The sequence below is a fragment of the Stegastes partitus genome, unplaced genomic scaffold (assembly GCF_000690725.1).
Source record: "Stegastes partitus isolate 25-593 unplaced genomic scaffold, Stegastes_partitus-1.0.2 Scaffold1121, whole genome shotgun sequence".
In the NCBI taxonomy this organism is placed as follows: domain Eukaryota; kingdom Metazoa; phylum Chordata; class Actinopteri; family Pomacentridae; genus Stegastes; species Stegastes partitus.
Window position 1 is genome coordinate 75,796 of NW_007578852.1, and position 12,951 is coordinate 88,746.

Below are 12,951 nucleotides of genomic sequence, written 5' to 3' on the forward strand. Positions count from 1 at the left end.
TGTGTGTGTGTGTGTGTGTGTGTGTGTGTGTGTGTGTGTGTGTTCGTTTGTATCCGTGGCCATTAGCAGCCATGATGAAATGGCAGTCTTATTTGTGGCTAAGCCTCATACCACAGAATGATGATGGTAATGCCTTAGATTCTGCTGCATTACTACATAGCACTGCCACAAATGGTGACACACATTACTGTGGAATCCATTTAATGAATAAAATGCAAATAGCACACACAGGCCATTCATGTGGTGTCATGTTTAGCTCCCCAGGCTGGTGCTGTGTCAGCTTAAAGGCTGCTAATTGATCATTTATGCATTAGGGTTTATTATAACAACATCCAATTCTTTGTCTTCCATCCCTCCAGATTTTTCAGGGAACTACCTCCACCTGGATGCAGGCGCCCACACCCAGCGCAAGAGAGCCCGGCTGCTGAGCCCCGAGGTGGGGCCAGAACGAGGCCCGCTCTGCCTCCTGTTCTACTACCAGCTCCAGGGGGAGGCGCAGGGGAGCCTGAGGGTCCTGCTGAGGGACAGCGACCAGGAGGAGACGCTGTTATGGGTACTAAAAGGAGACCAGGGGCCGCATTGGAGAGAGGGCCGCACCATCCTGCCCCAAAGCCCCAAAGAGTATCAGGTAAGCTGCTTCCGGACCTTTCCTGCTGCACGGGGACAGAAATCTGGGGTGTCATATAGAGTCTGTAGTAACAACTAGTGGAAAGTATATTGATGTAATGACAGCCCAGTGGGAGTCTGCAGTGTTCTGTGTGCCACTGGCTGACTGCTGGTCAGAGTTCTCCCTAAAGCCTGCTGTGTTTGTGTCTTCATTCTGGGCTACAGGTGGTGTTTGAGGGCTTCTTTGATCACCCAACCAGAGGCCACATCAGAATAGACAACATCCACATGAGCAGCAGCATTGAGCTGGAGCAGTGCACACGTGAGTCCCACGAGCTGTCTGCTCACCTGTTGGCACGTTTCTGAACACGCCGGCCAGTGTTTCTGTCTGCGATTGGATTCTCACGTCTTCACACCATTTATTCTGTGTTTTCACAAGAGACCGGATAAGAGCAAGTGAAGGGGGAAATCATTATATTTCTCGTTTACACACACACACACACACACACACACACACACACACACACACATCAAAAAAGAAAAATATATATAAAAAAAGAAAGTAGGCCACAAACGGCCGTTGGGCATGAATTCTAATCTATCTTTCATTATATCTGCCTCAGTCTTTCCTATACCACCCCATCCTACTGTTTCTTCAGTCCTCCCATTCTTTCGCTCTCTCCTTCTCTCTCCACCACCGGCCTCTGTTCAGTCTCAGCCATCAAGTCACAATAATGTGGACCGGTGCGTGATTACTGGAGAGAGCCACGTGTCATTGTGATTTATATTCTTCAGAGACTTTGTCTATTCATCTCTCTACTCTCACAGCAACCTCATATCACATCACAGCGAGTAATAGACCCGCTGGCCACTGGAGGATACCGTGTCACGCCTGTATGAATGCTCCAGAGATAGCCATCATGGCTGTGGCTCACGCACGAGCTTGGTTCCATCATCTGTTAATCGCAGGATATGATCCCCGTCCAGATCATCCTGGAGGAGGCAATTTAGCTTTTAACTTAAAATAAAATAGGTAAATACATCTTTGCCAGTAAGAACGCCAGCACACAGGCTAAGAAACGCTAACGGTTAGATTAGTGGCTGTCAGAGGGGCCAGGCACTGGGTTAAGCCACTGCTACAATGAAACTGAACGTTCCAGCGGGTCTACGTCATTAGGTCAAAAATGATACCTCAGTACGTCACTACCTCGATTAAGAAGCTTGAGTTGGTCTGTAGAGCTATGTCGAGGAACCAACCCAAGCTGGACCTGTGTATGCATGTCGCCGACCGACAGCCAGCTGCCAAAGTTCACCTAGTTTCAACTTAAGCGAGCGCCAAACCGACATAAGCCACCGGAAATACTGGGTTTAAGATCGCAGTGGTGCCAATGTCATGTTCTGTCCGAAAGGCTGTCAGGATCAGGCTTTGAAGAACTGTGCTTGACTAGTTTTAGGCTGTCTCATGTCTCACATGGCGTCCTACAGCAGGCCGGCGGGGCTTCCTGTCACCGGACATGGCTGACTGAGAGTCGCCACTTCCTCACAAAGACGGTTGCTAACAAACGAGACTACATTTAATAGCCTTAACCTGTTGATTTGCTGCATTTGTTTTGTCCAGTTAATGCAGATAAACATGAGCTAGTGTGGGCCAGGAGTCAGCGTAGAGCTTCACCAGATGGTCGAGATGCTGTGGAGCTGGAACAGGAGGATCCACAATTAGTCAAGCTTGAATCTGCTCAGGAACTTAACTTCATTACGTGCTTCTGTTTTGTTTTTGGTTTTTTGGGGAGGTTCCCAAGTTTTTTAACTGAAACAAGAGTCCGGGGACTTTTCATGCTTCTTTCTCTTTCCCCACCAGTTGGTTTCCACCATCCTCTTCTCACAGTTTTTCTAATATTCCATCGAACTCTCTCGTTCCTTCTGTTATTTTTTGGTTTGTCTTTCTCACTTCCATAATAAATGTCACGTCCTCTGGCAAATAATAAACAGCAGTAAATTTTGTCCATGTTCCCATGACCCTGTAACTTACCTCCACCCTTCCTTCCCACTCCTCCACTTCCCTTCTCCTCACACTGTCCCTCACCCTCTTCACCTCGTCCTCCATCCTTCCCAGGCTTTCTTTTGCTTCTGTCTTTTTAACCTTCTACTACCAACACCTTGTATGTCAGAAGAGAAAAATAAATAAAAATAGGATAGAAAAACCACAAAACAAAGAGCAACCACAGGAAGGAGACAGACAGAATGACGAAGCAAAAAGAAAGTGAGACACAAAAGGAGAGACATTCAGAGGACAGCCAGCCCTTTCCCCCACTTTTATCCTGCCTTCTTTATTTTCTCTCCATTTTGTAAAATAACTGTCATCCTGGACGATTAATGGGCCTTTGGACTCTTAAACAATCTCAGAACTCGACAAATCTCTATTGATTTTCTCAAACAGGACTAACAACCACCAGCCCGGTGAAGAGTGCAGTGCAGTCTGGCAACTCTATGAAAAAGCTTTTCTGTTGACACACATTAGAAACATCATCATTGGATCAGTTCAGTCATCATGCAAATGCCGTGTTTATACTAGCTCACGTCGTAATGGAGCACCTTGGAACGGTCTAATTACTGAAGCCATGGCTAATATGTGGGTTAAATGAAGGTCATTACGTCCTGTAAGAGCAGCATGAATCCCTTCATATTTGTTCTTATTCAGCATCTTACTAACGTTTCCAATAACATTTGTTTCCTTCTCTCTTTTCCAGCGCCTTTCCCTGCCCTAACGCCTGGCATAACCAGTAAGTCCTACTTCCTGTGCATTTGTACTTCTTGTGCCAACACGTGTGTGCTTCCTGCTTGTTGCTGAGCTCAGCTTGCAGCGCTGCCCGGCCCTCGGTCACCCTGTTAGTGCATCAGGCCGACGCCATGCGGTCCCCGTAGTGCAGGCACACAGACAGCAGCCCGGGTTACAGCTTCCACATCATTTCCAAGCGAATCGAAACGCAGTTTTGTTCATGTGTAGTACTTTCTGTATCCACATAACCAAACTGAAGCAGTTTGTAGGACTTTGTGAGTTTCCTGGTAGATTTCTAGACGCAGATGTGATGGAATGGAGCCACTGCATTGTTCCAGCATGTCTGCCTGCATGCTGGGCTCATACTTGGTTCTGTAGTTTGGTGTGAACATCACATGTCTCACTCCATAGAAATATCAGCTGACATCAGCATCAACCCTGACAGGCTTCAGCTGAACGATATGCAGCTGCAGCAGAGCGCCGTGAGCCCGAGTGTTGGAATACAGCTGCTCATGCTCAGTCTATGTTGTGTTTCTGCAGTTTCTCCTGAACAGTGTTCACTTTCAAATGCTCGTGTGGTAGATGACTTCACAGTGTCAGGTGACGATGAAGGTTGAGATCACGAGGTCCGGTGGAGTCGATCCATCTGGTCTGACTTTCTGGTCATGAGAGAAGTTACGAGCACCAAGCCGATCTGTCTTTGCCATAAATCTATTCCTCACACCGTTCCGGCTGTAAGGAGCCCTGCTCATTATTTATTCCTTCATCTTGATGTGTTGTCGCCTCCTAAGTGCCCCGGTTCTCTGAGACCACCCTCTTCCTTTGGTCCTCCCTCCTCTAAGCTTCTACTCCTCCTCTCTGCTCCTTCCTCTCCTGTCGCTCCCGCTTCATTATTTTCTTTATTTTTATTTTTATTTCTTCTCCTCTCGTCCTGGTGCTTTGCTCAACTAGCCCCGATCCCACCTGCATGAGATGCAGTGCTGATGATCACCATCCAGCCTTTCTTGTTCCTCCTTCATCCATAAATAGACCAGTCTGACAGAAGATATAAAGGCTTCGGCAGATTATGCTACTGGATCCTTTGTTTTCAAAGTCAGGGTTCGGACTTAAACTGCTGGTTGTGTGTGTGCTATTGTTTGGAGACCCACAAAATGCAAACACTGGCATTTTCAAAGAGCTAAACTTGAGTGTAGATATTGACTTTCATAGCAGTACATGAGCACTGTGAGCACCATGCCAAGACCATCGGGATGTCAAGATGCTTTTCTGAGTTCTGGTCAAAGTTCATGGATGGTTGAGGTTGAAACTGGAGAACACAACCTTTCTTTAATCATATTTTATTACTGTTTGAGCAAAAGTTAGTATTTTGAAGCTGGGTACTAAATCAGAAGGATAATTGCTGTGTGGTTCTGATTACGACACTTTGATTCAGTTCGTTTACGCACGTGTTACCGTTAATGTTTAAAATGAACCGGCGTGGCAGCAAAGTAGGGAACGATGTGGTGCGCTGTGTGTGTGTGTGTGTGTGTGTGTGTGTGTTCCCAGTGTGTGAACAGATCAAAAACATTCTTCAGATGCTGTCAGATACTCGAGCAGCGCTTAGTTTTTTTCCCCACATTCAGTTCAATCAAAGCATAAATACCATTCCAAAAATAGTAAAAAGCCAAACGCAGAAACTCAGGTCACCTGACTCCACCTGACTCCAAGTATTCCACCTAATCCTGCCTGGTTTCTTGGACTCTTGAATCCTGAGCAGCTATCAGATGACTCCCAGCGCGACGGCCTGACGTACAGCTTGTTTTCATGAGGCTCAACCCCAGGAAGAAGGAGCGCTTTGCTCCATGGGATGCCTGTTAAAACCTGATCTAAGACCCAAAGTGTTTCTCTTCGGGTCAGTGGATGTAGCTGAACCATGCTGAAGGCTCGATGCATGTATTAGAAATACCTCGGTTCTTATTTATTGGTCGGTGTCTTCATGTGAAGAATTACAGTTCAAAGTGTTTTTGACACTGGAAACCCAGGATGCATGACTGACGGATACGCATGGAGGAGTTCATCAGCTACCTGCAGCAGGACCCTGCATTTCACTGGAAGGGCATTTAAACTGAGCTTAACTTGCTCTATGTGAGATGCTCCCAGTAGCAGAGCAGGAGGAGCATTTCAACAGTTGAATCAGCCCAGTGAGCAAAACATATTCACGTTGACCAGAAACATGACGAGAATGGAGAAGCATCTTTAAATGTCTCCCCTTTAGCTATAGCTTTATACTATGAGCATTCTGAGCACAGAAGCAGACTGATGTTACTCATGTGTGTGGAAGGAAGAAGCTGGTTCTGGCTTCACTTTGACTGTAGAAAGGATTCAGCTCATCGCGGCTTGGCTTTTTACTCCATATAACAGTAGTTTAAGTCAAGGTTGTTCATGGTTTGATAGTAATTAAGTGTTTCAGAAACTCTAGGAACCAAACTTCCTTGAAAGCGAACATTTTGAGCTTTAGGAACGGTGCTCCTGAGAAAGCTCCCCCTCCATCCCCCGTTCCTCCACCAAAAAGCAAAGTAATGGTCAATTTTTTCAGCCCTGGAAATGATCTGTCTCCTAATCCACCAGTGGGAAGGCTCTCCGTGCAGGCTGCTTAGAGCGCAGCTTTACAATCAAAGCCAATTTTAAACCCTTAAAGAGTACGTCTGAACTTTTAAAAAGACTAAATTAAGCTCGGCGGTTTCCTTTAGGTTCTGTATCCTGCTCTGCACCTCTGCTTCTCCTCTCTTCTGTCTCACATCCATCTAGTGCTCATTCAGGCTCTATTCTCTCTTTCATCCATCCTGTCTGTCTTTCTTGTGCTCTTTCTTCCTTTATTTTACGTTCTCCCTTTCTTTTCTGTCTCTCTCTCTTCCACAACTTCTCCCTCAGCGGGTTTCTTTCACAGTGAGTTGACAGAGTATTGAAGTTTCAGACAAACCCTTTAATGCAGGATTAAAGATATCATGGCAGGATTAGCTCTCTGCCTTCACTTCCCCGCCCTCCCGCCCTCTCTCTCCTCTCACTTTTCTACCACCCCTCTCTATTTCACTCCATTCTTTCCTCCAATAATACCTTCTTTCTTATCCGTTCTCTAGCCCTGTAATTTCTCTCTTTCCCTCTCCACTCGACTCCGGCGTGATCTCGTCCTGATAAAAAAGCTGCAGCCTACCAAATGCACCCACTTACCACTCCCCACCCTTTGTCTAAGTCAGCCAGGCGCTGCATAACCAAGGCTTTGCATTCTCTGACCGACCTTGAACGCATGGCATGGGCCTTCGCGTGTCAGTGTGCGGCTAATGCTTGTGACGTTTGCATCAATCAAGAATATCCTTTGAGCAAAATTTCTGAAACGTCTGTGCTTCAGCATCTTTTTGAGGAGTGATGACTTTAGGTGCATTAAATAAACTACTTCTTACTTATTGTGTTTGAACGACTCCAGCGAGGCACGGCAGGTTCAACACTGGCCGATAACTGACCCTTTGCTAAAACCACGAGCTTAGTTATGGTTGCTCGGCCTGTCAAGCTTTCTGTTCTCACACATCACGTATGCACTTTACACATCTCCCACTTCAGTTATTTGTGAGTTTCTTCACAGTAGGTCCTTGCTTTAGACTCAACCAGCTGGATCTAGATGCTAGTGAAGATACTGGGGCTCATGTTTTTGCATTGCAGTTAGTCTAAATAGTATTATTACTTAATATTAAGTATGATATAGAAAATATATTATTAGATAGCTCAAATACACGCTAGAACAAACCCTGTCTAGTTCAAATTCTGCTCCGACACAACTCAGCTGCATCCCTATTTATGTTTTGAAAGAAACAAGTGATCATTTTTGAAATGAACACGTTTACAACGAGATGTTTGACGTGTTTGAAGCTTGGTAGATCATTTTTGGTCTAACAAGAGTCCCGTCCTATCTAACGTATGATTGGTTTGCTGAAAAGGAGCAACAGTAAAGCAATTAAATAAATGTCAAACACATGTTGATTAGAAATGTATCTGATACATCACAAGTTAATTGTTTTCTGGCAAAATAATCCAACATTTTCCTCAATACGTATTTAAGAATGCAGTTTATTTGTGTTGGAACGTAGTGTTTAGGAGACTGCTGCTAAACCCAGAGCAGCCACACTGCTGTCATTACTTTAGCATGTGTACTCTGGCCTGATGGGTAGGGGCTGTTGTCGATGATAAGATACTTCCTGTTTGCTTTTGGTTTTGAAGTGCTAAGAAAAAACCATGAATCCTCTGCACTATGAGATTGCTTCGTATGAGACGCACGCTGTTGTTTTAGTATGTGGACACATTTAAAGCTTGACAGGCCTGGAACAAAGTTCGGCAGGGGTTTAGTGAACTGTCAATTAGCCAATCAGCAGCTTTTGACTGTCCAGTGCAGTCTGCATGCCTGCCTCGCTCGTCCACTGAGCCAACCAGTAATGTGTCCTCCTGCCCTCCAGGGGGTGCCATATCTGGGATGGAGCCCACTGTAGACTCAGTGGTGGTGCAGCCGGTCCCTGCCTACTGGTACTATGTGCTGGCGGGAGGCGGTGCCCTCCTGCTGCTGGTCACTGTGACCGTGGTGGTGATACTGTGCTGCCATCGGTACCACGGGGCGACCAAGAAGACCAGCGGCAGCCACCATCATTCAGTGATGTACCACAACAACCAGCAACCATATCAGCAAAACTGTTACCAGAACCAAAACCCCAGCTGTAATCTGATGCACAGCCCCAACCAAAACCACCTGTACCCCGGTACCGGGCAAAGTCTTGAACCCATGCTGACCATAACGCTGGAGAAAGACGCCAGCTACGACTCCCAGTGTTGAAATGAACGGACTCAAGTGAATGATGCCATTTTACTAGAATGCTTTGTTCAGATAACGCCATCGAGGAATGTGAAATCTCCTTGAAATGACTGAGAGCATTCGGCATAATCACCACTCTTCAAGAATCTCCGTGGAAGAGGCGCTCCAGCTCCTGCTGCTGACGACTGATCTCATCAACTCATCAGTACACACTAAACCTGGTGGCTCAAACGGGCAGAATGAAGTCCTGATATTAAACTTTACCACAATCCTTCCCTGAGCAGAGTTCTGTGGATGAAGGAGCTCCAGTTCTGATGACTACAGACGGCCTCATGACAACACTATAGAGCAGCGTATACTGGCTTCTATATGTGCCCCCCAGCCTGGAAGGGAGTTGGATTCTGGACTGAGTAACTCACAGGTAGACTGTGGACAAGACGTGCTGTATGTACATGCAGCGTACGTACTGGTGTTGTACCAGCAAATCCCCTCGTCTGGCAGAGAGCTGTGTTTGTGTGCAGCGATGACGCTGATGCCTGTTTCTCTGGGACTGAATAAAGCTGCAGTTTATTTGTCTACACGCCTTCGAGAGGCTGAGAGTGTGTAGTAGGAGTCAGTGCTGCCCGTCAGGCTACATGTGGCTCGGCCCACATCGAAACACAACGGCTCCTATGTTACCTTTTATTTCATCCTGGATTTGCCTTTTTGGGGGAAAAATGTGCTTTAAAACGATTACCTGCTCACCTCCAGGATGAGGTGTCGTGCCTCAGTGTCGAATCAGCGTCTGAGTGGATGTGGTGTTGCTCTGCAGTCTGTTGCCTGATCTCATGGACAATCCGATGCCTGAACATCTCTGTGTGACTGGGTGACAGAAAACAACATGTCCATGGACGTCTGCTCTCCTGTTAAACCCGCTGTCTGGTTGACATGGTCACACACTGGCCTGCCTGCAGGACAACAGAAGACGGATTTGGCTGTAAAGTTGCCTGTTTTGCTTCCATTCAGCTAATGAGACCAAACATGCTGTGACAAGAGCATTTTATCATGAAGCCTTTTAGGAAGTCACTTTACCTGCTCGCTGATTTCACTCCAGTTCGATTGATTGCATTCTGATTTAGCTGTACCGGCGTCTGTCGCCGCGTTGACGGCGTGGGATGTTGCTCAACGGTTCTGATAAGTTGGTACAGTTGGGAGAAACATTAGCACTTTTCTTCTTAAGGTTGATTATTTCTTACATTTACTGTGAATCTTTTGAAGACTGTTGTACGTAGACCTACGTCTGCTGCATCGTGGTTACACCATGACTGTTTTTATACTCACTGCTTGTGTTGATTCTGTCCACTGAGATGATCTTAATAAGTTCTCTTAACTTTTATTGGATTTCAATCCTCAAGGTTGAAGCTGTTTTGAAGCACTTGCTTGTTTAAAACACTCAGCTGAGTTCAGACTGGGACACATAGGTGAAGCAAATCGATATGTTTTTGGGAGAACTAATAATAATATAATATCAGTTCAGATCCACACCGCTGAATTAGACGGTGCTGCTTATTTCCTGGACCGTGCTGTGTGCTCCCCCTGCATCATTTTGTTCAGCCTGTTCTGTTCCTATTCTACTCCTTCCCTTCATCACAAACCCTCCCAGTAAAGAAAAGAAAGAAAAAACACAGGAGAGAAAATGAGAGGCAGAAATGAAGGGGAGCAGAGTCTCTCCGAGGAGAAGGGCCCATTAAGCGAGCCCCCTTTTCTCCAAAGAATGCGCCCAGAGATGGAGAGAGATGAAAGAAATAGAAAAAAACTGCCGTCTATACTTTCTAAAGATAGATTTTCTTTTGCTCTAAGTGGGGAGGCTAACAGGGAGGCAGGTTGGGCTTTGGACTGGAGGAGAGAGAGAATTGAAGAAGGAGGGCAGGTTGTTTCAAACACAAAAGCAGATGAAAGAAGTCTTTTGGCAGAACAGACAGAGTGATGAAGACGAGCATTATGTGCTCTGCAGCGCCTCCATCCACACACCTGTCTCCAGCTTCAACCACTGCTTCGTGCATTTTGTTTCTCTCTGCTGCAGACACTCCCGTATTGACTCACTTCATCTCACTGTGTCTCATAAAATGCAGTTTTGTGCTTTAGTCAACAAGTATTTTACTTATTTTGTGCTTGCATATCCATTTTCCGCCTCCCAAAGCCCCTCTCCCTTCCATTTCAATCGACTTGCGTATGATTTACACATTATATGACTCATTCTAGCAGCCTTGTGCCATAAGCCAATCAATGTGGTCCGAATTCAGATGGAGCGCTGATATATGGCTGTATTTATGTTGTGCTACCCGAGCACTTTTCTCTTTCACTCTCTATCAAACTTTTTGCAGGATTTGGAAAAGGTTCTGGCATCTTTTCACGCAGCGCTTTTAAATCAGCCTTCCCCTCACTTCGCTCTCACGTCTCCATCACAGACTACTTTGAAGCCCTTTAATATTTCTAATTAGTTAATGGAGCTGATTGCATTCATAAAAGCCTGCGGTAAGCATTTCTAGCCCTCGAGCCACTTTCTGGCTTTTCTCTCTGTCCTCCTCCTCCTCTGTTTCCTGGAGAAATATTATCAGTACCAGCACTCTAACGGGTCCTCGGGCCCCACTGGAGCGGCGAATGGTGCCAAAGAGCCATCCTGCCTCTGCCTGAATAAAAAAGACCCCTTTTTATTTTTCTCTTTACTAATTGGAGAGGGGAGATAAAATGGGGCTACGGGGAGTTTTAATCTCCTTTCAGATCCTTGTGATGATTCTTCTCGGGATCCTAGCCTGAGGGCGTTAAGCCAGGATCATTAGAAAGTGTTCAGCAGTCATCCTAAGAGTGTCAGAGCACCTTCTTCCCTCCCCACCCCCTCCTGCTTCTTTTGCTATCTCCCCATAAGTGATTTAATGTTTTCAGTTGACTGTGAGAACGGGGATGCAGAATCTGGAGGGTCTGCAGGGAGACGACACGTTTTACAGTCAGAGGAGGCAACAAGTCCCGTCTCATATTAGTAAGACCTCCAAAAATATTACGGCTGCAGCATCTGGGATCATTCATTGTTTTCACATTTCCTACAGGAGACGCTTGTTTTATTGACGACTGCCGGCTCTGTTTGAACTCATGGTCACAACCTGCAGCAGTCTTTCAAGCTCGCGCTCTTTGAGTTTTATTTTGTTTTTCGATCATCTGTATTTTACTCTTTTGTGCACATTTCTGACACTTGTCTCACTTTTGTTGATGTGAAACCACATGTAGAGTTTTTTCTGGATAATCAGCTGTTTAATGTGATGAGTGCAGGATGTGTGACTGGTGTCTTTACTGAGCTCAGACTGATCATGTGAAACATGCCTCAGCAAGGGATGAACTTCTTAATTCAAGGAGTGACCAGTGCAGACTCCCTCAGACTGAATAAAACCAGCCGTGAAGCATTCATCCCGGCACCAGCCACTCCACCTGACTCTTGTGCACTTTCTGTGAAGACTTTGACGTTGTGACTGTCTTTCTAACTCGGCTGGATTTTCACTGTGTTGCACTTTGAGTACATTAAATGTTGATCCACAGCATACGAAGCCACCGGAGACGCCGATGATATAACCAAACCAAGCTAGCTGGAGATGGACACGCTGTCATCAGAACAATATTTGAATAAAAAATAAAACGTAGTCAAGTTCTTGAGCTAATTCTCTCAATTCTGAGTCAGTTGACGTGACTGAAGACGGGATTTACTCGCTTCTTTCATCTGAAGTAACGGACCTCGTATTTAATTGATCAGCAAGTATTACAGCAGCTGTCATCTGGACGGTTCAGTCTCTGATTTACAGACTGAGGTAAAGGTGGATTATAGAAGGCATCATCTGGAGACGCCAAAGTTGTCTCAGATCCTGATCTGTCTGAGGAAATGAGGTTCTGTATCTTTTATTTCTTATGTACTAAATTAGTCTTTGCCTCTTTATCTTCTGAGTATCTGCCACAGTTTCCCTTCCTGATGTGTGTTTGGTTCCTTTGCCCCAGCAGGAGGTGATTATCAGCTGCCCAGATGCTGCTGCTTTCTTCCTGCAGACTGTAAAGTCAGGTCCCTTGAATCAAACTGAACTGAAATAGGATTGAGCTTCCAGACCCTTCAAAGCCTTGCACTCCGGCCTGCCTCAGAAATCTAAAGTGGTGTTTTAGCTTGTTGAATTTCATGGTCTTGGAATAAAAAGAAAAATAGATTGCGGTGAATGTGAAGGTAATAAAAGTAATATTTTTCTATAAACGCTGTTGCGTGTCTTTCTTTTCACAGCTCAGTCTCCACTTGTCTCTCTCCTCCCTATCTTTCTACTCGTTCTCTCCATCTCTTGACTCTCTTTTCATTTCTAAGCTAATAAAAAAGATGCTTATCACATAATGGAGTCTGGCCGAGAAGTTTACCAACTCTGGATGTTGGTTTCCCCCGATGGACCGAGCACAGAACAAAACGCTTGATGCCTGATCTCCTCAGAAAGTTTAGACAAGATGCTCACTCTGTGAGCCCCTTGATGTCCATCTACAGATGTAGCTCGTGTGCTGACAACAGAGGAGGTGGAGATGAGGTGGAGATGAGGTGGAGATGGCATCACACCAGGATGACGACTCTGCTCCACTGGACACTAATACGCTGTTCTGTCTCTCCAACAGACCCCCGGCCCATGGACTATGGAAAGGATCCTGTTTTCAACCACAAGAACCCCATCAATGGAGGTGAGCTCTCCTC

The 12,951-nt window shown here is 45.7% G+C and overlaps 1 protein-coding gene across 5 annotated transcripts in view; it reads left to right on the top strand.

Annotated features, from left to right (window-relative positions):
* The window catches only part of LOC103368088 (neuropilin-2-like), a 91,896-nt gene that overhangs the window by 72,358 nt on the left and 6,587 nt on the right, over positions 1-12,951 (top strand). For 2 of the 5 annotated variants that reach the window (XM_008296337.1, XM_008296338.1), the window contains exons 14-17: positions 360-628; positions 832-928; positions 3,354-3,386; positions 12,876-12,938. In XM_008296337.1, the coding sequence (XP_008294559.1) occupies positions 360-628; positions 832-928; positions 3,354-3,386; positions 12,876-12,938 (462 nt within the window). Of the gene's footprint in view, positions 1-359; positions 629-831; positions 929-3,353; positions 3,387-7,863; positions 12,475-12,875; positions 12,939-12,951 lie in introns of those variants that run through there. The other 3 variants (XM_008296339.1, XM_008296340.1, XM_008296341.1) reach the window with 2 other exon arrangements.